This window comes from Chaetodon auriga, chromosome 9 (assembly GCF_051107435.1).
Source record: "Chaetodon auriga isolate fChaAug3 chromosome 9, fChaAug3.hap1, whole genome shotgun sequence".
Taxonomy (NCBI): Eukaryota; Metazoa; Chordata; class Actinopteri; order Chaetodontiformes; family Chaetodontidae; genus Chaetodon; species Chaetodon auriga.
The window spans coordinates 26,904,812-26,931,663 of record NC_135082.1 but is presented as its reverse complement, the minus strand read 5'-3'; the positions used below and the strand labels follow the sequence as shown (position 1 = coordinate 26,931,663).

General features: G+C 43.4%; 1 protein-coding gene across 3 annotated transcripts in view; it reads left to right on the top strand.

Annotated features, from left to right (window-relative positions):
• The first annotated feature begins 4,831 nt into the window (after positions 1–4,831).
• Positions 4,832–26,852, top strand: part of glra1 (glycine receptor, alpha 1) — a 99,772-nt gene continuing 77,751 nt past the window's right edge. For all 3 annotated transcript variants that reach the window (XM_076739238.1, XM_076739236.1, XM_076739240.1), the window contains exon 1: positions 4,832–6,187. In XM_076739238.1, the coding sequence (XP_076595353.1) occupies positions 6,117–6,187 (71 nt within the window). In that variant the 5' untranslated portion in view covers positions 4,832–6,116. The remainder of the gene's footprint in view (positions 6,188–26,852) is intronic.

Sequence of the window (26,852 nt, the reverse complement as noted above, 5' to 3'; positions counted from 1 at the left end):
TAGTGATGATAAACTCCTGCTTGTAAATGAAATGATGATATGGTCTGAGTGCATACGTGTGTTTGTGTTTTCATGGTGACGTGGCAACATTATTTCTGAACAGCAAAAGAGCATCACAGAGAAAGACGCTGCTGTTTCCAGCTCTGTAGAGAGACAGACACCTGCTTCCTGTTGTGTCGTCTTCATGCTGTAGTTATATCTTCTCACTGTGTCAGATCCATTTCAGATATCTTCCACTCTTCCCGTTACAGCGCTGCCTCCTATAGCAGCCATCGATTATCTGCTCTGATATGAAAAATGCTCAAGTTCAGGCCTTTCCTCAAGTCTTGCTCTGAAGACCGGGAGAGTGGAAATGATGACCTTTAGTAATAGATAAATGTTAGTAAAACACTGCTTTCATTAGGAAACTGGAGCTATTGATCCGTCTTGAGGGCCTGCTGCTGAACATCGTCCTTACTCGAAGCGTCTGCTCGCCTTCCAGCAGCAAACTGAGCAGTTAAACTGATGAATGGCCTTTGCAGACGGTAAATGACGCTGCTGAGCGGGCGACAAAAACACAAACAGTGAACATAAATGTGGGTAAATACACAGAGAAAAGTAATTGCACCGTCATGTTGTCAGACCCTCAGTCACTGCTGTCCTCAGTGGACCAGAGCAGCTCCTGGACTGCGAGTCAGTCACAGCACTCCTCTGTCAACTCTTTGCATCACATGCTTTTCTTTTCCTGCTGCTTATTACGACCCATATTTACGTTTATTGTTGGGCTCAACTGGTCGCAGCAATAATGGCTTATTCAACACACCCTCGTAACTAAATGACTGAGTAGGTCGATGCCAGTGGCTCCCAAAATGACATACATCACCGTTGGAGAGTAACAACCACAGACCACTGCAAGGAAGGCATGTTTAGGAAAATATGAGTTAAAGTAAATACGTGACTCTTATGTATGTGACAGCCGTCTCCTGAGTCAGCGATATATGACCCATCCATCCACCCAAACTTCCTCCAAAGGCCGACTTTCTCATTCTTTACACTACGTCACTTCCTCCTTCGTTATCTCACACAATAATCCTCTTGATTTTCCTGTAAGGACAAGTTTGACTTATTTCAAGTTGTGTACGTAAATTAAATGATGTGATGTTCTTGTATCACGTACGTTACGTAGCTTAACGTATCGCGCTTGGAGAAAGATGTAGAGTGTGAGCCAGAAACCCCATTTCCAAGAATATTGTTATCTAGTGATTGTCATTGAACAATGTGGGGTTTTGCATCATTTTTTATTAAAGAAATTAAGTTAAATGAAACCTTTACCACAGTCATCCCTAACTTCAGCATTAAAGTTGTTTCCTGAACAAAAGTGAAGTTTAACCACAGAGCTGTCAGATCAGAAAACAGTCACATTAATCATATTTGTAATGTTCAGATCAGATTATTGAAGGCTCTGACAAACGATGTCATCCTGATCTTTGGTGTCACCTTTTTTATTCTGTTCTCTCCTTTTTGTTGCTGTGTGATTTCCTTTTGTTGTCTCAAAGTTTTGAGCTGTATTTCACACAAATAAACTCCAACTTTACCCTTAACTATACTTGAATTAATACATCTGAAGCCAAACAGACGTACAGATATACCGTGTGTGTGTAACTGATGTCATTTCCAGGAGAGCTGCTCTACGAGAACAAAACGCCTCTGCAGAGATCAATAAAGCATCACATTAAGAACAATCACAGGCAGATGGCATCCAAGTAATGACACAATCTGAGCAACACAATCAGCAAATCAATTGAATCCATTTACAGAAATACAGCCGGCTGGTTGATTGAGAAAAGTTGGAAAAGTTAGAGGCACATTTTCACTCATCATGGTTATTGTGTTGGGTCAGAATGAATGAAAGCCAGATTACATCCAGTGACAGGAAACTTTATCCTGAAGACAACATGAATATCAGAATACAAACAATCACCAGCCACCATAATACATTCTACAGATAAGTTCAGTTTGCGTGTGTCATATGTACAACATGTCTATCGCAGTGACGTAGTTCAGATCACTGGAGCACGTTTATGAGCTGAGTTTCTTACTGCACTGCACTCGAAAGCAGTTTGACAGCCTTAGAAAATACGTCAAACTCGATTTTATTGGGGACATCCTGCTGCTCTGACGCGCTGTTCACAATGACAGCTGTTTAAAGTGTTTGTCTCTCGTCTGTTGTGAATTTCTCCATCAGAGGTTTGAACCACGACCTTCCATCACAGCTGCTGGTCTGAGCTGCTCCACAATGCCCCACCCTCCTCCATGAGCAGCACCTTCTGCGGCGACGGGTCAGCTGGGTGGGTCGACCCACTCCAAACAAGCACTGAAGCCAATTACAGCCCGCTGCGACTATAAATAACCAGCGCAGCACTTTACTCTGCATTTACATAAAGAGCTATAATGGCTGTGTAATGGTTTAAATATTCATCACGCTTCCTTTTCCCACTGAATTATAAAAAGAAAATTGTCCTTTTGGAAAGCTTGCTGTTTCTGCTGTGGTGACCAACAAGAAAACTCTGTGAGGATGATGAGAAAATAAAGTACAATCTTCGTCCATGTCTCACATTTCTGCAGAATTTGAAATAAGAACACTGAGGAGAAAAACTTTTAATCAAGTTCTTTGTAAGGGAGTGCTGAGCATACGGGTGAAATCATTGAATAGTAATTAATTACAGGAGACTGAAGTTTTAATCTGTTGCTTCCTCTGAATCATTAATTTGGACCAGAGTAGAAGACTAACATAAGAAAGTCAAATCATCACCTCATTATTATTGCAAAACAATATTGAATTGATGTTCAGTCCAACGCTGAATCATCAAAATGAGGCAAATCCTTCTTTGAAGTACAGATATGTGTGTTTTCCTCAGTTTGTTTAATAGTGGTTTTAAGGCGGGGCCAGCGGCTCCACCTGATGCAGGTACCATCATTCTGTTTGCCCCCCATGATGTATTTCAAATGTCAGTACAGTTCTTGTTCCCATTGATATTCAGTGTGACGCTCCACCCTTGTTGTTTGTAACTATGTCTATTTACAGTCCTCTCCATGCACACATATCTACTGCACGCCACTCCCCCCCCCACCCCCTCCTGGAGGAGGGGTCCCTCCTCTGCTGCTGCTCCTGAGGCCTCTACCATTTTTTCCCTGTTGAAGGGTTTTTTTTGGGGGGGTGCTTCCTTATCTGAGGGTCTACGGATAGCGTGTATTGTATGCTGTACAGATTGCAAAGCCCCTTGAGGCACATTTGTGATTTGTGATATTGACTTATATAAATAAATTGTCTTGACCAACATGACGAATTTCCATTATTTACCCAGAGGTCTCAGTCTGAGGTAGGAGCAGCTTTCCCTTTACACTAATGAAGACATCATATCCATATTCAGCAGCTCTCCCCCTCTGTCTTTCTGTGTGTGTGAGTGTGTGTGTGTGTGTGTGTGTGTGTGTGTGTGTGTGTGTGTGTGTGTGTGTGTTCTTCAGTCCCAGTATCACTCAGCCTTGTGATTCCTTCAGTGCCTGCAGGCATTAGAATCAGAGTCACGTTCCAGCGGACGCTTCGGACAAAACGGTCCTGAGGAGGAGTGTGTGTGTGTGTGTGTGTGTGTGTGTGTGTGTGTGTGTGTGTGTGTGTGTGTGCCGAAATAGAAGTGCTACAGTAATATCACAGAAGACATTATTAGAATATCACTGCTCAGTGAGTGTACGCACACTCTGAGGTAACGTGCAGGTAGCCAACCTCTTTAACAGCAAAGCTGAAGTGACCTGATCCTGCAGCCTCATCAGAGAGTGATGCTAAAAGACATTTTGTGGGATCATTAAAATCAAAAGGGTTCATCCTCTGGGGAGCTGGACTGTGGGCAGTAAATTTGATTCTAATTTGTACAAAGCCTCACAAAAATCATTAAGATTCAATCTCTCAGGGACTCTTGTGGGACAAAACACCAGATCAGGGTTCATCCACTGGAGGCCATGCTGTCTGTGTCGATTCGGTCGATTTTGGCCGGCAGTCGCTGAGATTAGCTGCTCTGGACTGAAGCTTCGGATGTAACCACTGTCCAGCCCTTCTAATGGAGTAGAAAAGATCAAAATAAACACAGATGTCCTTACAGGTGAATCATGTGCAGCATGTGATACATATTACAAACTATAATGTCTGTTTTCTATTTTAATTTCAGAATAATCATTAGTCATATGAATAAATTATGTATAGACACAGAACATTGAGAAAAATGGAAACCGTGAAGAAACTTGATGACTTCAGGATTATTACTGAACACCACAGAAACACAGGAAAATGTGTGTGAAAATAAAAGAAAAAACATCATCCTCATCATCACCTCATGAAGCATGATGATGGAACAGGAACAACTTGAACCCATTTGTTGTGTTTTCTCTCTCTTTCTTTTTTTTTTTTTTTGTTTTTTTTTTTTGTTTTTGTTTTTTTGTTTTTGTTTTTGTCATGTGAAGCGCTTTGAGTTGCCCCTGCAGTGCAAAGTGCCATCCAAACAATTCTTCTCCCTCATCATAAGATCAGCTTCAGCTCCCTGCTGAGCGCCACAGACACGTTACATCTCGCTTTAAGAATATTATCAGTAAGATCCGTCTGAACTCATCAATAACTTCTTATTACACTGATTTTACCTTCAGCGGATCTGTGCGCGAGGGGCAGAGCTCGTGTCCAGCTAGTGACACATCCGCCGGCCAATCAGTGACCGACTTCAGGTCCACGCTGGCCAATGGCAGCATCCTGTGGGCGTGTCTGTCCGCTGCGAGGTGCGTTTTGTGAAGTTTGCTAAATGACTGCAGCAAGAAAATACAGTGTCGGAGCGCACCGAGGCTGCCTGTGCTGTCTATACTGTACCTCCGTGTGTGTGTGCGCGTGTGTGCGTGTGTGCGCGCCGGGCAGGGGCCAGTGTAGCTGCCGCTCTCCTGCCATGGAAGAGGGTCCACATCAGTCCGATACGCAGGTTTCTACGTTATTATAACACTGTCACTTCTCCGGTGGGGATTGATTTCTTTTTTCTGTCTGACGGAAGCGGAGTCCGGATGGGAGCGGATGCGGAGCGCAGCAGCGGCCGCCGGTGCGTCTCCAACTTGACCACCAGCAGACAATGGGAGTAGGTGAGCCGTGCTGCTTCAGCGCCAAGTACTACTACTACTACTACTACTGCTCGTCCCTGGGAGACAACTACGAGAGGAAGAGGGAGAAGCAGCAGGAGGAGGAGGAGGTGAAGAAGAAGGAGCGGGAGAAGAAGAAAAGGAGGCAGACTTGTTCTACCTGCGGACCTTTCTCTCTGAGCAGCGGCGGCGCCGGGACTCCCGCAACAGCCGCTACGCACGAATCCAGAGCGACGCTCCGGCTGCCTGCGGGATGCGTGTGAGAGAAGAGCTGCGGATCTGACTGAAGCTCTCCTCTGTGTGGGTCTGTGCCGTGAGTGGAATTAGGGAATATAACGCACATGCACAGTTTGCCAGACCTCTGGAGACAGTGAGACGCAGCTTCCTGCAACCAAAACAGCCGCGATTCTGTTTGCGCCTCTGAAGGAATATGTCTTATTTCCCCTTTAACCGCTGTGGATCGCGCAGACTGGACTTAAGAATAATTGGGTGTAATTGTGTGTCAATTAGCGGCAGCCTGTGAGCGGCTAACCTCCTCTCGAGCCCCCCTCCCCCTCCCCCGTCTCCCCCTGGACCAGCGTCCTCCCCGCAGCCTGGCCGGTATCTCTGCCTGCCTCTGTCCGTGGTCCTGAACACAATTTCGGGCTGGATTTTTGTGGATTTTCTCCGGCTCCGTGGCGGCGGCGCTGGAGGCGTGAGAGCGGACACAAGCATGATTTCGTGGCCGGTGAGGTCATGAGCATCCCGCGGCGCAGCACCGGCGGCTCCGGGATCTGAAACACGCACAAAAAAAGCGGAACATTTTCGGCTCACCTTGGAGGTCATAAACCGAAACCATAAACCCCCCTCCCCTCTCCTCCTCTTCCTCCTCCTTTTCCACCACTAAAGGATTTTTTTCTGGAGGGGAATTCATCCTCTCAAGAGTGTGACCCCCCCTTCAGCAACACCTTCACCCCCCCTCCCCTCCAAACAAAATGAGACTGGCAAAAATGTGCCGACTAAACGCGCTGGGGATCTATTTGTGGGAAACGGTAGTGTTTATCAGGTAAGCAGAGGCATGAAATGGACTTCATGAGTGAAAATAATGATGTGTGTGGAATTTCTATGGGGTTTGATAACACTGAAATTAGCATTTTTATTGCTTTGCTGCCATTTGGGACGTGCGTGGAAATCTGCGCCTCCTTCAGAAGTAAAGGGGGGAAGAATCCGGGTGAAATCTTGCGAAAGTTGCCTTTGGGTTGTGTGTGTTATTGCTCATGTGCACGTCAGCCTGCACGTACGAGTGAGTTGAATTAAGTCGCATTGAATCCAGGCGGGATTGAATGGGGGGCAAACAGCGACCGCTAGTGGGCGGTGTGCGTTTGTGAGGCGCTTCTCCAGGATGTCAACAGGCATGTGGAGAGAAAAGTAGACCGTCAGGGCAGCACATGTTCTGGCGTTGAGATGTGGCTCTGATTTCTGACTCCTAAAGCTGCGAATAGCCATAACAAATGCACACACACACAGACAGATGTGGGTCATGTCAGTGTGTGTGTAGAGGCTGAAGGTGACTTTTTCATCCAAAACAGTGAAACTGTGAATACTTTCAGTCATGTCTCCGCCTCTGGCTTCTGGTGCCTTTCCTTCCTGAACTCATTCATTTCATTTGTCTCGTTCCTCTCACCGGTTCGATAAGACAATCAGTTGTTTGAGGTCTGGGCTGTAATTTCTTCTTTCATTACAAGCAATCCATTAATTGATTAACAGCAATTCATTCTGCTGCTGCTGCACTGCCTGCACATCAAGCTGATTCTGAAAAGCATCGGGAAGAAATAGGGATTTCTTTACTTTCAGCATTCAAAGGTGCTGTTTTTCTGTTGCCACATACTCATATTTTGAGGTCGGTCTTTTGCCAGCAGCTACAGCCGGCCATATTTTTGCATATTTTCCTCTTTTTTCCTCCCTGGTAAACCGACGTTGAGGTCATCTTCAGCTCCCCTCCCTGCTGGAAGCAACATTTACTCATCCCTGCTGCCTCCAAAGTTGCCTATTCATCAAGGCCCTCTTACACGCAGAACGTCCTAGCAACCAAATCCTGGTGTTGATGTCACAGCAGGAGGCGGGACATATGACAACACAGCTGTGCAATTGGACGCTCAGGGGGGTTGTTGCCTGCAACACGTTGCAGCCATCATTCTGTTGGTGACAGATGAAAACGTGGCTGTTGGTGCTTCTGAATTGACTCCTGTCGAGCAGATTTGTTGGTTTTGTGCTGATAGTAAAATTCAGAAAGCGTGGATGAGTCCCGTGATTGGTGATCGTGGCGCTTGTTAAAGCTGCAGCTGGTCACATCCAGCATGGCCAGAGGGGGCTGATGGGCACGTTCTGGAAGCCAGTAGTCCATTCTTCTGTGAAATCTACAACAGCAGCCGCTGTATATGTCTGGATTTATTTCCAAAAGTATTAGAATTTTACATTTAGATGCGAGTAAGAGAACTAGTTGCATGATATGTTTGTATTTACATTTCCAAAGCCACATCTTAGTTTGAGAATAATCCTCGTTGCAGTGGTGGTGATGTTACACTTGTGCTGGTTCTCCCATGAAGCCACTGTGCTCCATAGCCACTTTGAGCTCTACACGTCACTTACTGGCAGCCGTGAATGTGGGTTGTGATATCAGGTCATCGTACTTGTACACCTGGCTGTTTCTTCACTTCTGAACTTCACTGCCGCCTACTGGATTGTAAGATGTGCGGCATTTATTCTGCCAAGGTTTAAACCCTAATTTGCAATTTCTGCATCGTGCATCGTGCTGTGTGCTCTATACATGAGACGGTCAGTAGAGGAGGAGCTGGATTCAGGAGGTGTTTGGCTTCAGGCCACTGTGGGACGCCTAATGCATCATCAACAAGGTGAAAGCATTTAATAAAGAGTGAAAAAGTGTCAGATGTCACTGCCCTTTAAGGCTTTGAATTGCTCTCCTGGGATCAGGAATAGAAGCAGCAGGTTTGGGGTTTGTTGAGCGTCGCGGGATTCTGGCAGCAAGTGAATTAATCATTTTCTAAAGTCAACATTTTCATACTAACGTCTGTTTCTGCATCATGATTAACATGCAGTCAGGAAACAAACATTCAGATCCTCACAAAAACACAATCCAGTAAAAATACTCGAACAAGGGAAAGTCCTGCAGTCTCAATATCAAGATGTACTGAATCTCAGTATCTCAGAGTGTTATATTATGATATATGTTTCATAATTGGATTCTTATTACTGATGCATTAACAAGTCAGAAGCATTTTAATGCTGAAACAGGTTGATTTTACATGAAATTGTCTTGGTAGTCATGGGGGATACATGGGAAGAACTCCTTCATTAATCCTCTGATTAGAACTATATTACACACACACACACACACACACACACACACACACACACAGAAAGCCATCCATGCACTCGATGTTGAGAGATGTCAGTGATTGGTCCCCGCAGCGCACCACCTGAACTGGCACCTCTCCAGCTTCCCGACCACGTCCGAATGGACTAGTCCATGCTAGCCCCCCCCCCCCAAGTCCTAATGGACTGAGCTGCTGCTGCTCCAGGATGTTGTTTAAAATAACCCTGATGACGTCATTACGGCTCTCAGCTTTGAGGCTTCATATGTTTTGACAGAAGTTCTGTGTTAAAACTGAGTGTGGAGACTTTGAAAGATATACGTGTTTCCCAGGTTGACAGGATCTGATAAAAGATGCTATTGAAGTGCATGATGGGAGTTTTAGGAGCTGGCACACTGACAGTCACAATATCTGGAGGTCTGCTGCATCAGTTTTGGTCATTCTTTTTTTAATCTGTCCCCAGTTTCCCAAACTTTCTGAAAGCACGACAGTAAATGGATGATTTCCAGTAAAGCTTTAATGCAGGTTGAGATTGGTTTGCAGACAGATTTCAGATGAATGAACACAGAAAATAAAGAAGTGCAGTCAGTGTAATGGAGGAAAAAAGAAGCAAAAAACTGAAATAGAACCATAAACTTGTACTTAGTGTTCAACACTGTTAATATGAAGAAACTCACACAGATCAGTCATTCTGCCTGTGGTGGATTTAACTTTGGCTGGCCAGTGAAAAAGTCACAAAGGCTCAAAAATTTTTGAAAAGAAAATTTTTTGCTTGTTTTCCATTTTGGAAACAAACTGCGAATGAGCCTGTTTACCTTTCTCTGCCCATTCCTTCCAGTTGACAGTGAATGCATATTGTATGCAGATATCTCCCAGTGTAATTTGTTATGTGTTTGGGTGCTGCTTTGCATTCCAACCTGCAGGCTTCCTGCACGTTTCTCTTTATTGCATCACGTGTGGATATTATTTCCCCGCTCGGCCTCGGAGGTATTTCATTATGTGAACTATCAAAGGCGTTTTTCTACCTGCTGCAGAGACTCCCTCATTTCCATTGAACGAGGCGACCGTTTACAGTCGGGACGGCTGGCATGGGCGGTGGAGTTGGTGGGGGCGGCCGCGGGAGTTTTGCATTCAGCACACACTGTTTAGTTAATGAACCAGAGTCGGGATATTGCCGTCTCAGCTTCTCAGGCCTGGACTCTGCAGTTCCCTGCTTAATTGATATCTCTTTCCCCTCCATCCCGACCCAGACCCCCCACGCCTCATTCCACATTCAGCCTTATTACTAAACATTGATTAGCCTGTCAATGGCCGAGGCCAGACCTGATGAGTACACATTTAATGCTCGTACATATCTCTCCCCTCTCTCTCTGTCCCCGCTCTTATTATTCATCAAAGAAGCAGGAGAGGAGAGCTGAAAATTTCCATTCAGATTGGACCTGCAGGAAATTTCTATCAACAAAAGCTTTAATCTTGCATTCTGGTTAAATCTGTGAATTTTGTCAAGACAAATGAAAGAAAGTGCAAATGAAGGTGAGATAATTTCCCATGTTGCACATCTCAGTTTCTATTTACTCGAGTTTTTTTTAATCAAGTGCTAGAACTTTTTGAACAGAGGAACCGTATTATAAACTTTTTCATTTTCAATTTTTCTGCCGTCACAGCTTCTCCAGCTTCTCCACACATGTTCAAATCTGAATGAGAATATGAGCAAAAAATGTAAATCATCCACAGAGAGACCCGTAAAGGTTTGTCATGTTGTAAGTGTGTGTTCACACTCCACTGTGATGGATGTGGGTCTCTCATTTAGTCTCACATTCAGCTCTTAAAACAAGACAAATGATTGAAAAGACATTTTTAGAAATGAGCTGACAACATCTTCACAAAGACAGAAGACAGATTTATGCACCAACACTTGATTATACAAAGTTCTCCCATCAAGATCATTTGTTTTTGAAGAAATTTCTGATTATTAATGTGTTTTTTACTGAAACAGTCATGTGATATAGATTAATGACATGTTCATCAGTTCAGTGTATCAGTGATTGAAGTGAAGTAAAAAGTCTGATCTGTCTTTCTGCACCAGCCCTCAGAGAATTCAGTTCACCTGAACTACAAACCAGCTCATTTAGCAAAACTCTGCCATCCTCAATTTAAATGGTATTGCATTAAAAAGTCATCTGTTGATCTTCACTAATCTGAATTGACTCTGTATTAGGACAGCTGTGTTACATTACTGCTAATTAAGAGCGATCACTTCCTGTTTCTCTTGTTGCTTCACATTAAAAGCTCAGGGCAGAAGGGTTTTAATGTGAAGCAGCAAGAAATCCATTGTGTTTGTCATCAAAGTTCGTGAACAGTGTTCACTCATGAAATGTTGGTCCACAGCATGTGCATTAGGTTTTGCTCTCGGTCCAGTGATGCATGCTTTGTCGTTGATACATGTGTAAATTACAGCACCTTTAAGGAGCAGTGAAGGAGTGAACAGGGAAGTCATTTAGGACACAGTAATACACAGCGATGGTTAGCTAAACAGGTGCTGCAGCTCGACGGCTAACAAGCTGCCTAAACACGAAACAATTCAGCTTCTGTCATCGCCGATGAGCTCAGAACTCCAGTATGGATGACGCAGGCAAAGCTACAGTAGACAAACCATAATACTCATCACACAGCCACAGGAACAGACTGGACATGGTGAACACGGCGGGTTCCTCCGGCCTCCAACACATCGTCCACTTTTATCGACCGCTGAGATGGAAAGGATTAAGTCAGCGAGTCAGCGTTGCATTTAGAGAATGCTAACGCGCAATCCATGGCCATCAGGGAATACCAGTCAGTCAGTCAAAGTGACTGACAGACCATTGAAGAGCTGTTGGCTCTGCCGTATTGCTGTTCTACCAGGCAGGAGGTTGTTGTTGGAACAGCAGAATGTCTGAGGTTTGCAGGGGAGCTCTGGGGGAGGCTGTCCTCGGCAACATTTGTGTGTGTTTTCCTGGATGTTTCAAGATGGGTGTTCATGTGTGTGTTCGAGCCTTCAGCTGGGTGTGTGTGTGTGTGTGCGTTTGCACTGAATATGTGTTTCAGGAAAAAGGTTTATGATAAAACTGGAGCATATGTACAGTTTGCCACAAATTCCTCTCCGGGGAAATTTGAATTCACTGATTTAGATACAATTATGGGCTGAATTTATTGTCTCGTGGTTGTGCAGGAGTGGAAAAAGAGACGTGCTGGCTCTTCTGTTTACATCCTGTTTCTTTCTGGAAGAATCCGGCGTTGGAGGTGATTTGCGGCGACGCTCTGCACGTTTTTACGGCTGCACTGCGACGTATAAAGCATCTCCGGGTTTCGAGAGCTCAGCTCCTCTGCAGGAAAAAAGCGGCGTCCCTTTCCTTTCTGATCAGGCGCTTCGCTGATTTCGCCTCCGCCTCCTCGTGATAACGCAGATTGATTGCCTCTCTCATTTCCGGGTGCTTGCACAGATCGTTTCTATGCACACAAGCATCTAACAGCTCACAGTATGCAAACTATTCATCTTCACCCAGCCGAAATGTGCAGAGAGTGACCTTTTCCTCTATGGATTTCTATATTCAATAAAACTGTTTATTCTCTCAAGTGGAAATAGCGAGCAGTCCATATAAACACCTAATCTAAACATTTCACCTCTGGGCTGAAATATGGATGCTGCTTTCACAGATCTTTATGTGCAACACCCTCAAGTTCAGGTGGGAATGTATGCACGATCTATAAGGATAATTTAATCTATAATTTCCATCCACTGGGTGAATATTCAGTGGTGCCTGCAGCCGTTTACCTGTCTGCTGCCTGAAGGTAACCTTGAGCTGGCCTTGAAAACGCAGCTGCACGTGGGGATCGCTCCACAGCGCCATTCAGGACACACACACACACACACACACACACACACACACACACACGTCATCACATCACAGGGTAACTCAATCCGACTCCACCAGTTCTTGAAATAAATTAATGTTGAAATTTGGCGATTCAGAGAAGGTCATTTGCCTGCTTTCTTAAATTATTTTAAGTAAAGAAGCCCTGGATGTCAGGCGCTGTTGAGTCTTGATATTAAATAAAAGTCCTTATCCTGAACCGGCAGGACTGAAATTGGGACAGGACTGACTTTTTCAGAGAACAGAGTGACTTAGAAAAGGCTGAATGTCCTGGCAGTGTGTTCATTAAAGAAAAGGTTAGGCTGCACGTAGACAGTCAGGAAAACAGAGCTGTGACTTAATAGAACGTCATGTTACCTTGAGTGATATTTCACTTGGGTGTAACATTTCTAGTCGTGGCATTCATTAGCTGTATAAGTGTTGTGACTCAGTGTTGCCTGTCATCAGTATTTACAGTCACGTCGCTGCTTCGTCTCAGTTTTCCTGCAACCAGATTCTAACTTCGACCTAGAACTTGGAGCATACAGAACACGAGCGGGTCTCTGTTCTGGTTGTTTTTGTGAAGTGCAAGGTCAAACTTGAAGTGCAAAATGAGAAAAAAAAAAGCCTCTGGTGCTTTTTTCACGGGGGAATATGGAGCACTGTTGCTGCTTTTATATTATATCAGAGTTATTCGAAGTACCAAAGCTGCACACTTGAGACTTGGACTTGAGTCAGACTTGAGTCACGAAACAAGACTTGGCACAGACTTGACTCTTTTGATCACAAAAAGGAAAAAAATATTTATATTATAACAGACGGGCAGCAGATAATTTAACAGTCCGTGCTCTTCGGTTCCTCTGTGATATGAAACTTCGAATGTTCCTCGATAAGGAATGCAAAACCTCAACTGTGTGCTCGACTCTGTTCAGGAGGTTATTTATCCAGAATCACTGCGTTCACATATCCGGGATTTTAAGACAGTTTTCTTGGCAGTCGTAAGACCAGAAAAAGACCGATGTGAGAATCGTCATTAAGAAGTTGTGACACTTGACGAACACGAGATTTGACTCCACCAAAAGACCTGGCTCGACTCCATCCTGTCCAGTTTGACTGAAGGTGACAGGTGGGCCTTGTACGGCCGCACACCTGAGGTTTTTTATTAGCTTCAGCCCTGACAGGACTCAGCTATGTTTAAAGAAAAAAAGCTTTTAAACTAAAATCTCCAAGTTTCATGTCGCTACAGGAAAATGTACTGCGACTTTCCACATCCAACAAATTAACCTCAACAGGTGATCAACAGTTGATCTCTCTGATTTGGAGATACGGGTGAAATCAACATAAGAATAAATTATATATAAATAAAGTATTTATGACATCAATATATTATTATATGTAGTGAATATGAGCAAAATCACATGGAATAATTAATGTTTTAGGTATGAATACACTTTTTACGTATAAACAGTAAATATTCCTCTTTATTATCTGTTTCTTTTCTTTTTCTTGCTATTGTTGCTGTCTTCAACATAATTTCCCCGGCGTGGCATCAATAAAGTTACCTTATGTCATCACACATTACGTTACAGATGAATAGATCATAGCTTTCAGAGTGTCGGCTATTGAGAATCACAGATAAACGATAACAGGCAGGGAAAATAATCTTCAGTTTTACTTTGTGCTCAGCGAACAGAAATCATTTGAAGCTTTTTTGATTTAATGGTTGCACTTATTCAAACTTCAGTAATCCTCCTCTGATCCCTCGGGGGTCAAATCTGTCTTTTCCTTGCCGTGATAAACAAGAAATCAGGGGTCAGAGCTGCAGAGTCGACCCTCCGAGGCTGGCTGGGATTTATTGTGTTGCTCAAGGACACTACGGAGCGATGGAGAGCCGAGCACGGCCCTCCTGCCAGCTGCCCCTCTCAGAAATCATCCGGTGTCAGGAAGCGTACACTCCTGGTTCAGCCAAATTAAAGCGGCTGTGTTATTTATGAACCTGCCCTCAAGCTGTTTCATTTGTTCTGCAGGTACAGGCCGATATTTATCACTCACATTTCCAATCATAACAAATCATAACACATATATATTTATTTATATATTTATTTATTTTCTGTGATCAATTCCCAGAGTCCTCAAATGAAAAACAATCGACTGCTCTGCTGGAGTTCGCTACCCTCTCCACAATAATTAACTTCTGGGCAGGGTCATTTCCAAAATGTGATGTATGATAATACATTATTGATTAGCAGACAGAGACAGCTTTTCACCGTAAATAACAGAGTATATTATCAATGCCCTCTCAGCGCCGTAACTCACTTACAGCGACGGCGAATTCCTGGAAATGTTTGGAGCCGCAGTACATTTGTGTAATTGAAGTGGAGCTGGTCAGGAGGCAGATGCGTACATTTGGTTTTGTTGTTGTTGTTGTTCAACAGAAGCTGTTTGGGAGGAGTGTGCAGAAAGATTTCAAGTTTTCTTCTAATTACAGTTCAAGTGTTTTCTCACAGACAGCCCAGAGAAATGATCAGCTCCAGTTTCGAGATGTCAGAGCGAAGCTTTTCCTTTCATCAAACATCAATAAAACAAATGCTTTTGGACATAAACTCAGCTGAAAACAGTCCAGAGACAATATATTTGACCTCATCAGCTTCATAAATGTCATGTTAGAATTAAAGAAAACCTGTTGATTGAAAATAATCAAACTCTGAAAAAGTAAATTTAATGTAAACACAAAGACTCTGGAAAAAAATGTTAAGTCCAATAAACAATTCAGACCAACTCATAATCACAACCGTGACGGTAATAAAGGGAATACAGGGGAGAGACTATTTCCTGACAGATTATGTATTTACAGTCTCTGATGTTTGCAGATGTTATTAAATGTTTTCATTAGTTCAAAATATGAGCAATTTAATATGAAACATGCTGAGAATTCGTCTCGATCTGCAGCCCGCTGGGAATGAAACTGCAAATTTCTGCTGTTTAGGGATGGAAATACAGACTTCAAGTTTCATTTTCAGCCTGGCCCAAATGCTCACAGAGCACAGCAGCAGTGTTTGAGGTGTACATTCATTAATTCACATAATGTAGAAGGTCCTTATCCAGCCTAAACTGTCCTGCTCACTTACACATGTGTCTGAGTTTATGCACCTTTTATCAAAGTTTTAACGTTCACACAGAGTTTACTATCTGTGAATAAATGGTGGAAAGGTTTGAACGTTATGAAAGATAGTTTAACCTTTAGAGATGACAACAGGACTCCGTGCTTTAAGTAAGTGGAAGGTCACAGGTTCAGTCGCTGCTACAACAACAAACACTGCATCCATCAACAGCCCTGTGTTCTGTCCGGGTGACACATGTCCTCCTTTCACTGTAATTCAAACCCGGCTAAAAGTGTACAAGAGTCAGGAACAAGGCTGGATTATCAGCCAGGAAACTGCCCCTGAACTGCACTGTTTCTGTACAGAATGTACATCCAGTGCAGGGCTGGACTCAGGGGTCAAACTGTGCGTTCTAACTGGATCTTATGTGCTAGAACCATTGGTTGGAGAACAAGCGTGTGCTCCATACTCAGACCTCAGCCTGGTATCAATGCTGCTTGTTTCCCAAACTGTTTAACTCTTCTTCATTACGCATCCTTGAAGAGGGTCCCTTTGTCCTGCTTCACTTTTTGGTACATTTTAGTTTAATGTCTTCATTGATTTTTATAATGAATATGAAGAAAATGTGCTCATGAAGAGTCTCGTGAGCCTTCTTGTTCATTCTGCACTGAACAGCAAAGAACTGAGTTTGCAGCGTGTTGGAAATGTCGGCACCACACAGCCAACAATAAATAGAGGCCCAGTGAACCTCTGCCGCAGCCTCAAACAGAGAGCGAATGTTTACCTGATAATCTTCTCTGCAAACACTTCTGTAAAATCGCTCCTGAATGGACCAAAATGCCTTTAAGAAGTGAAGCTCAGGGAGTTTGATTTTTGCCCTGCGAATGTGAAAATCTGAAGCTGTGGTGTTGTTGGAGCAGCGGACTGTGTGACGCAGCTCAGCCATCCGAGTATCAGGCCTTCATTTGCAGTGATGAGCGAGCGTTTGCTGGGCGAGCCAGGCAGCCTATCTGTTAGTGCCAGGGAGGCGAGCAGTCCTTTGCTTTCCTGAGTGTTACTAAATGCCAGGATGAGATCAATTAGGGATTCAGGTCTTCAGAGGCTTTAAGAACATAATGAGGAACACTTAGGACTAATGATCGGAGCCTTCCATTAGCCCACACCACACTCTCTGTTTCCCTTTGCTCGCCGTGTGCATATTAGACACTGGCACAGGACGACTCAGCTGTTTTTTCTTCTTCTCTGCTGCCTCAGCATTGGACACGGGTCTCCAAAGTAGCCACGGCCAGCATTGATCTGAAATAATTAAAGCAAATCCGAACTTTGATCATGGAAACCCAGAAGAACGGGATGCTCAGGGGGGAGATTATCAACAAAAGAAAAGGCTGGACGGCTCTGCGCTATGTCTGCGGTTACGTCGGTCGATTGTGGAACACTTCAATCCACAGTGGCCCCATTCCAGTCAATTAAAATGTGTGTGTTTACATATTTAATAGCAATCAAAGTACTGTGAATAACACCCAAGTTGAAAAGCATTTTTGAGAGTTTAACTGCAAAAACAGCGCATATGAAAAAGTGCTTATGTTGCAGGTACAAAGTGTATTAGGGAGGTTTTCCCTGGACTCATTACACTGTATAATTGCACATGATGAAATATATAAAATCATTTAAAGATACAATAAGAAGGGCCACTGTGAAACATTAGATGTTAGGTGAAGAACTCATTAACATTGTCGAAGTGCTTCCTGACTGCCCTTATGAGGTCTAAAGGTCGAGATATCGCTGCCTCGGCTGCTCTGATGTTGACCGCTTGCCCATACTTACACAAATGCAGGTCTGAATCAGTGGCATGCACCTTTAAGACGTCTGGATTTGACCCAAATTAAATTGCTCACTGTGGCACAGAAACGTCTTTCACTTTATCTCTTCATCATCTCTCACAAAGTGAAGTCTGTCGTATATATTCTAAAAGCATCCTTTTATACACTCACACACTGCTCAGTGGACCTGTGTTGTGTGTTAAATATTACAGACACCTGAGCTTTTCCTGCGAGGACGAAGTCCAAAAGTCTCCTGTTAAACAGGTGTACTGGTTCGTTCCCTCTACTGTTCCTTTGTTGATGGCAGCTGCTGGGGTGTTGAAGCTGTCGCACCGTATCTGGACCTGGACAAGCCACACACTCAGCATTATGAAGATGTTATTGGAAAAGACACTTCCTGGGTCGTCCCAGCTGGAGAGATTGTCTCTTTCGGTGAGAAGTCCAGTGAAATAAGAGACAAAAGACAGTGCAGAACGCCGTTTTCACTCTGCGTGCCGTATGAGGCCTCACGCTGTCCGGTAATTGTTGGTGGTCCGGACTGTTTGGGACCTGAAACGTCCACAGACATTAACACTCACTGCGGGGGCTTCAGCTTCTTTCTGCGTCAGAGCTGATCCACAGTCAGTCAGAGTGGGAGGTGGAATATGCTGTTAATTGGTTTATTCATGGAAACTGAGCCAGCCATATTTACAATGTGAACTGTTTGGAATAATATTGAAGCAGGTGGGCTTTTAAAAGTACCAATCTGATCTATAAGCCAAGCATTTATGCAAATGGAACAGACACCTGGCAGACGTTTGGCCCTGTGACCCAATGAATATGTATTTTGTGGAGTAGCAGAGAAAACAGAGGTGGATATTCCTCAAATGTAACTTTCCTTTTAACCTTTTTTCTTTTTGGATGACGTGTTAAACTGGCTCAGACGTGACAGAAGAGGAAGCAAGTTCAAGGCCACCAGAATCAAAACTGAATTATTTATTTTGAATGAAAAACTGAAAGCTTGTGTTTGGCTGGTTTAGATTCAAACTGTCCACTTACAATGCAGCCAGGGCTTATAAACAAAAGTCACATGACTTTCAACCTGCTCGCTTATTAAACAGACAGGCAACCTGTGCCAAGACGCAGCAAGAGTAAGTTATCCAGCCCTCAGCTCTCAGTTCTGTCCTCAACAGGCTCAATAATCCAAATGAACTTTGACCTTTGAAGCAGCTCCAGTTTGAGACAGAGAGGCACTGACCTCTTGTTTGAGAAGTATTGATTGTTTGTGTTACTGTTGATCGAACAGCATTGTGAAAGAAGAGATATGTTGCATGGCTTCAGTCAGATCGAACACAGGTAGAGGACGATGATAAAGTGTTCGATAAAAGATGCATCGTGTTTGACTCAGGAAGGGGCGTCGTTAGCCAGCACCAGAGGCCGATGCTTAAAACCCGTGTGAGCAACATTTGCCTCGATAGCTGTGGTCTGACTACGCTGTTAGCATCTTAGAGTCCCACTGAAGGGGAGGCAGGGTTACACAAACTGAGACGAATCAGGGAACAAAAGCCCTCCTGGATACAGAGTGCTTTAACTGCAGTTCCCTTGGTAGAAGACAAAGAGTCTGGATGCTGCGGTCCCCTCTCTGTGGATCATCCATTGATCCATTTAACCTTTGTATATTCAGGGATTGTAGATGCTTTGGGGAGCTGCTCAGTGCAGCCACAGTCAATAGTTCTACAAAAAAAAGGACACAATTTTCTTGATGCCTTTTCCTCAGTCTCAAAATGCATCAAAGGTGTAGTGTGTAGTCTGCTGAGGACACTGTGCTTGATGGGAACTTCGAGGGCAAGGCCAGGGGTCACCAAGGGGTTCAGCAGCAAGGCGGGGGGTACAGTTAAAGGTCTGAAGGCCACGAGAAGAAGCTCAACCCCCCCTAAATTTCACAGTGTCAGTGTAATTCAGCCCAAAGCGTTGTCTCAGGCTACGCGTCCGGGGGAAATTATCTTTGTGTCGAGGACACACTGCTGTAATCCCGCTCTGTGACTAATCTGATTGCACCATCATCAGCCCAGCAGTGTGTTTGTTCAATGCTAATTTGAAAGCCAATTCTCATGGGTCTTATGCTTTATTGTATCATCTCGGCGGGAAGCGCTGTGCCCAAACAACAGAAATTTGTTTTTTTGCGAGAGCTTGATCCTATCACACTCCCACTTGTCGTCGTTGTAAAGAGGATTAAGCTCAGATTCGTCACGTCGCGGCGGGAATTACTGGTGCCGAGATAATCTCTGATCCACCTAATTTGCTGTCGCAGAGAAAAGAATTGGATGAGGTGCGATGGGCCTCAAAAACCCGATGTCTTTGCATTGATCGGCATAAACTCTGAGCGTGTGAGCTCTGCAGTTTTGGGAGGCGCCATCAGAGGTCCATTATCTGATTATCGATGCTTTAGAGATGGTGTGTTTCTCCAGGTCGTCCACACTGATTCTCCAGGGACACCTGAGGCTGTTCTGCTCTGATAAGCCATTGACCACCATCATCATCAATTGACTTCACCGGCTATCATCAGTCACTCGTGTGACCTCGAGAGCACGTCAACAAGAAAGCAGTCAGTGTGAAACGCTTAAACAAGCAATTATCACAAGAAGGTAGTTACTCATGGAAATGTGCTTGATTTAATTTTAGTGGTCACAGTCACCTTAGATCATTTCCACAGTTAACACAATCACACTCTGCATGATTTTAATAAACGTAATTTAGTTAAAAGGCTGTTTCAGAGCTGCTCTATGGACAAGAATCTGTGGCAGCGGTGGGTGTGCTGACGCTGTGCTTCAAACTGAGATATTTCCTGTAAATCCCTGTCAAATAAGCCAAAAACGACTGTCTCAGACATACCCAAAGTAAATTGAAAGCCATTTGGAGTACATGTATATTTTTTGTCTGTATTGAAATGTAACACTCACACACTGAAGTAGAAGATTTTTTATTTCCAGCGGAAAATTGTTTTGCAGATAGATGCCTGCAGATGTCTATATCAGGGCCTTATTAGCTGGAAAACACAATGCGACGACAGCATGACGCCTCACACGAGTCCACGTTCAATAAAAACTCAGAAAATTAATATCAGACATATGTTTCTCTCACAGTATGTCGAGGCATTCTCCAAAAAAGTCCTTTTACTATTTTTATTGAGAAAAATATCTATATTTTTATTTAGAGAATCTATATTTAGGCAATCTGTACTTATATTTAAGTTATGTATCTTTATATTGAGGCCATTTACTCTTTTTATCTTTCCAAACCCTGTGTAATGTCCTTATTTGCACTGAATTCATTGATTTGGCTGTAAATGACCCGGTGAAGCACATCCTCATTGTCAGAATTTCATTGGCTGTACAAACTGCCAGTCATCTGCACAATCGTCTGCAATTGGCTCAATCTTAACATGAAAGAAGAGAACGAGGCACTTCCTGTCCATGTGGACTCCCATTGGCTCTTGTTGGCTGTGGAAAAGACATGGAAGAACCTAATTGGTCGTGTGAGTTGTCAATCAAAAGGACAGTGTCTAGCGGCCATTTTGAGATCAACATGTCACCTGTGCACGTGTGCTTACCTGAGCAACAACGGAGAAAACATCTTTCTGTGGATTCTAAGAGTTTTGGACTTAATGTTTTGCTGCATTCGTCGGAACTTTTGTTGTTATCGATCGATGGATCAGTGTGAGACTTCACCAGTGAGTTTCCTCAGTTTTATAACCGTTCGTTTGTTTGTTTGTTGTTGATTGTACCTGCTGCTGTGACTGTATCTTGAAATGTTTGCATCAAACAAAACACAAGAACCTCAGCTTTCCGGTGATGTATGGCAAGAGTACAAACTTAAACTGAGCGTTTGTGCAGACGAGGGGAGACTGAACACTGCGATGGAGGCGAATGAGCCGTTTGAGTGTTCAGAGTAACTTTAGCCTCAGTGTGAAAGTCCTGCAGAGTCCCTGAGAAGACAAGGATCCGTTTACAGAAGGCCGAGATTTGAGATCTCATGCTTTCTACTCAGACACAGTGGAGAAAATTACCTTTAAAACCATCAAATTCATCACAGATCAATGTTTTCTCTCAGCACTGATAATATATAATGTTGAATTTTGAGTGTAGGTGTAACTGAGGGTTGTCCAAAGTGGTGCCTGCTGGGCCTAAAGCCTTAAATTTGGCTCAGAAGATGGTGACAGAGCTAGGATATTCATGAGAAATATGATTTTTCTTATGTAAGCATATATACAGCGAATTGCTTTTAAAACAAGTCAGCACTGATTTGTTAATTTTTACATCAGAAAATTAACATTTTTTGAGATATTTGGGGGATTTCTGGTTGTGACTGAACTGTGCTGCTTTGCATCTGCATTCAGTCCAATCAGCTACAGGCTAATACAGTAAATGGTGCTTGTCAAGTGAAAATTCTGGTCACTCATGATGTAAAACAAGTCTAATATAAACAGTATATACGTCCAACATACATGGAAAAAGGACAGAGTTTGACTTTTTGTCACAGAGTTGAAAATCTGTTCACACTTAGTTTTTTCATTCTGTTCTTGGTGTCAAACAGCAGATCGTGTCATATGTGAGGGCAACAAATAATAAAATGTTAGGTTTTTCCTTTCGAGCAGCGGGGGCCAGCAGACATGTGACCTTCTGTCACCATAACAAGGACAACTGTCTGCTGACCACACAGGAGTCTCCACAAAACGTACCGTAGTCATAAAAATGATGAAAGGTCTTCACAGTTAATTAATACGGAGCTGTTCTAGTAGAGATGACATGTATCTGAACACAGTATATATAGTGTCAATATTTATTTATTTGTCTTTATTAAGTCATTATTGGTCTTTGTAGATAGGATAATTAATGTCTTATGTGGCATCAGTTTTCTATCTGAGTCAAATCAAACGATCTCTGATTTGAGGACACGGAGGACGAAGGTGTGAGCGATTGCAGTTTAACCCTGTTTTGCTGTTCAGTGACTCGGTTTGTCGTGATGATGACAGAAAGAGAAAGATGCAGCCATGACACGCAGTCAGACAGGAAGTAAGGACGAGAACTGAATCATCCCTCTGCTCAAAAAACACGTTTCTCATGAGTCACTATTTATATTTTCCTCTTGTGAGCTTCTGTCTGACGTGACTCCTCCAGCATCGCTGACGTGTGACCTGCAGCCTTCGTTGTTTGACGCTGGATTGGTCTGTTTTCTCTTCTGTTGACCATTAAGACAGAAATGTGTTTGTATTTTAAACTCTGACCTGTCCTAAGTCCTCGTCTGGACTTCAGTGGAGTGCCGTCATCTCGAGTCTGATCTGACTCTGCGATGTGACGTCTCTGCCACCTCTGGCTTGACTGCTGAAACGCTGAGGTGTGACAAATGCTGTCTCTGTGCACTGGCATTTAAGAAATTACCCACTCCCCAAATGGGAGGTCTGCGACTAAAGGTCAAAGTTTCAGACTTTGAAAGGCCACAAGTGTCAGAATACGATGGCAGATCTCGGTCCTGATTGGCCTGAAGCGAGCCTCTATCGGCGTGTTTACGTGGACCACATTCGTCGGTTTTCCGGTGGACTCAGACTGACTCACGAGGCTGCAGACTGAGTCAAAACCCCTCATACAGTGCAAGACGCTTCGTCATTCAGTCCCTCAAACTGTGTCTGTCCCCTCTCTGTGATGTCCTGTGTGTCAAGCCTGGATTTAGACCTGGACCTGATGCGGATTCTTCTGCATGTGTTTCTCAATGTCGATAAGATGCATTAGCAACAACAAACAAGCTAACGTGCAACCATCACAGTCACATTCATCAAAGTCACGTCCGCTGTGGTTTTATGATCTCATGATCAATGACGAGCTCTCTGAAATGTTTCAGTCTCATCATCAACATCATCAGTCATGACAGTTATAATGTAATTATGTGAGTTATGATTTATGATCATTACAACATCATCAGCATCACCGCCATCATTTTACAGCCGAGACAGAGAAAGAGGGAGAGAGCACGGCCTCATCTGTCAGCTGTGGCCACAGCGTGAGACACCATTTATTCACTTAAGACAAAATTATAATTACAGGCGTTTAAACAGCATGTGAGCTTGATTTTGAAGAAGACATTGGAATATCATGTTCAAAATGTTCATGTTTTCAGCTTTTTTCCCCAAAAACAATTGACTGAAAAACAAGTTAACACATTCATGTGTGCATACAAACAATTCTGCTCATAATATCAATGTTTGGTTGTTAAATCTGGACTTAGCTGACCACTGCCGCAAAGCTCGTTCTGCTGTTTGACACAGCAGAAGTTTACCAAGTTTACCAAAAATGCTGTGAAGAGGGGGCTACAGAGAAGCTGAGCACTTCCGGCAAACCTGTTGTTTTTCTGACCACCTGGTCAATATTTACACCCCTTTTAGCTCCACTTTGGCCTCCACCCACCCCTGAGAAAGGCTGTTTAATTAGCTTAGCGGCTAAAATATCAAGATGTTCTTCCAGCATTTAGCTTGTTAGCCTTCGTCAGTATCACCATCATCACTCATGGGACGTAAATCATGACAGCGTTATTTATGTTATTTAATAATAACTTGTTTTCAGCGCCACCGTCAGTCTCCTCCATCATTTTAATGTCATTATCAGTGTGATGATTTATGACATCATCAGCGTCGTCACCATTTAACGCCGCACACAGACAGAGGCTGCATGGCTGGTCCATCATTGGTCGCTGCCTCCCCTCCGGTGTGTGTGTGTGCATGTGTGTGAGTGAAGAGGAGGTCATGTGACACTAGAGGCAGCTTGGCCAATGACCTGACAGGCAGGGTGACCCGAGCGGCTGGTAGCAGTGTGGACGGAGACAGCAGCCAAACTTCATTTATTGTTCTGCTCCTCCTCCTCCTCTCTCTCTCTCTCTCTCTCTCTCTCTCTCTCTCTCTCACTCACACACACACACACACACACACACACACACACAGACAATCACACACCCACATCATCCTCCTTCACCCTCCTTCCTCTGTCTCCTTGGTGCCCTGCATGATTTGTTTTCCAATGTTTTTCACTGATGAGGGCGAGTTACTTGGAAGGTCGGTCGGTGTGTGTGTGTGCTTGTGCATGTGTGTGTGTGTGTATGCATATGTGGGTATTCATGTGTGTGTATGTGGAAGGTTTTGCAGCAGCAAGAGAGTGTGTATTTCTGCAGTTTTCCATACAAGTTGCACCGACGTGTGTGTGCTTTTTCATTCAAAGTGCGTGAACGCATCATGAGACGAGACCTAACAAGCCATTTGTCCCGTTTTATTTCGTTTTCTGATCACGGCCGCTCCATAATTCCCATTTTCACCCGGCGGACTGCGATTCTGATCAGCAGTTTCCTGATAAAGCGACAGCGCTGACTGCATTATGTGTTTATGAATTGCTAATGGTGCTATTTATCATGGCGTGCGTCACGATTTACCATATTGAAAGTCACGGTTGGTGGTTTTACATTTAGAAGGTGAAAATTTAAGCGCGATCGACTGTATCATCTGTCATTTTAATTTATGAGAGATTAATGCGGCGATGCTCTCCTCGCCTGCGCCAACTCATCAGTAGTTACAGTTAATGGCTGAATAATTGGTTCTCACTTCACCACGGCCATCTCTCTGTGTGCTCCTACAGGCGTCTGTGGAACATGTTTTAGTCTTCAAATGGGGGTCAACACAGGTCAGATACTGGTTTTGGTCACTCCGCAGACTTTCTGAACCTTCAGAATTCTAAAAGCTTGAGTAAAGAAAGAGGAAAAGTCAGACAGGGTTCATGTTGTTCCACTCTGATTAAACTTTTGTCTGTTTTCAATCATTGATACGTTGCGCTGAGCAGAGAGGAGGAAGTCCTGACGGCTCAGACTAACTGCTGCTTCATTGGACGTCTGAGTGCTGCAAAGTGAAAATGTTCCAGCACCAAAATGAATTATTCCTCATAAACACAGTCCAGAACTTCTCATCACTCTGGAAAAGTTTGGCTCAGCCGGAGCCAAAATAAAACATGCATGTCAGGAAAAGTTCCCATTAGGCTCAGAATAAAAAATTCATACATATTTATGCATTTTTATGAGTCATGTTTAGGCTCGAATGTTCAAAGAGGATTCTGATCAGCAAAGTGAATGACTAGCACGTCTTTGCCAGCTGAATTTAAAATAAGTTGTTTTCAGTCCCTCTGCTTCTTTCCATCCTTTAATCTGCATAATTTACTGTCATATTAATTGAATGTTTGACTTCTAACTCTTCTTTCCCCCGAAATCCCTCCTCAGTTTCTTTAAATTTGCGCAAATCTTTTTTTCAAACTGCTAGAATTAAATCCTCCGGCTACGTGCCCCAATTCTGAATCTATGATATTTAAATTAAGGAAAATACTGATACTGGGTAGTTTTGTGGCTGCACCCCCACAAAAACCTGCATAAATAATGACCAAGACATCTTCCTGGAAATTTGTCCTGACATATTTGACATAGTTAGAAAATTTGACATCACTCACGTGAGTCCAGCAGAGTTTAAATAAATCAGTAGAAGTGGAATAATGTGAAATTCTGCAGTGTCTGATTCAGATAAGATGGTATAATGTGAAAATTACTTCCATTCGACATGACAATCATTGCATAATGTTGGATTTTAATGTAGATAAGAGGAAACTTAACTTATAGTATATAGTATATTTAATGATCACTGGAATTAATTCTGGGAGTAAAAGTGACTGTAAAAGGCCACAAAGTTCTCGCTGTGTCTTGTTGGTTAAACAACTCCTGGTGAAGCTGTGGTCGGATGAAATGGGTCAGTCCAGCAGCTTATTTATAGCCCAGATCACACTGCTGTCCGTGCTCTTTCTCCGGGCACAGCGGGAAATGATGCAATCAAATACAAACTGCACTACAAGTGGCTGCTAATGCTGCTCCACTGTAAGGCCACGGGTCAGCTCAGTCCTCGCTCAGAATGAAGTCACTGTCAGTTCACTTCAAGCAGCAAAGCCTTTCATTTCACATCCCGAGTCCTGCCTCTTTAAACCGTTCGCACAGCTTATAACACAAGAGCTGAAGTGATAATCACTGTTTCACCTGGATGAATGAGTGAGTCATAACAAAATCGGCCTGAATGTTAGAAACGAAGCGCGGACAGAGATTGTCAGTCTGTGTTGTACTTCTATCTTTGTGAGGACCTATTTAAGTTTTAGACCTTGAGTTTGAGGACATTTTGGAAAGACAAGACGTTTTTAGAAAATCAGGACAATTTGGAAATTCGGGACAATTAAAGGAAGTTTTTACAAAGTGAGGACGCCTTTTGAAATTTAGGTTATTTATGGGAAAGTGAGGCCATGTTTGTAAGTATGTTTTTACTGATTTCACATTACACCTTCACACAGAGTGGCTTCATATTAAAGCTGTGATTGCACTGTGAGTTTCCTCACAGCTACATGTGTGTACATCACTCAGTTCTTGATGCACTCAGATGATAATAAACACAATCAATACTGAATTCTTGAAATCCCTGGATTCCCTGTGTAA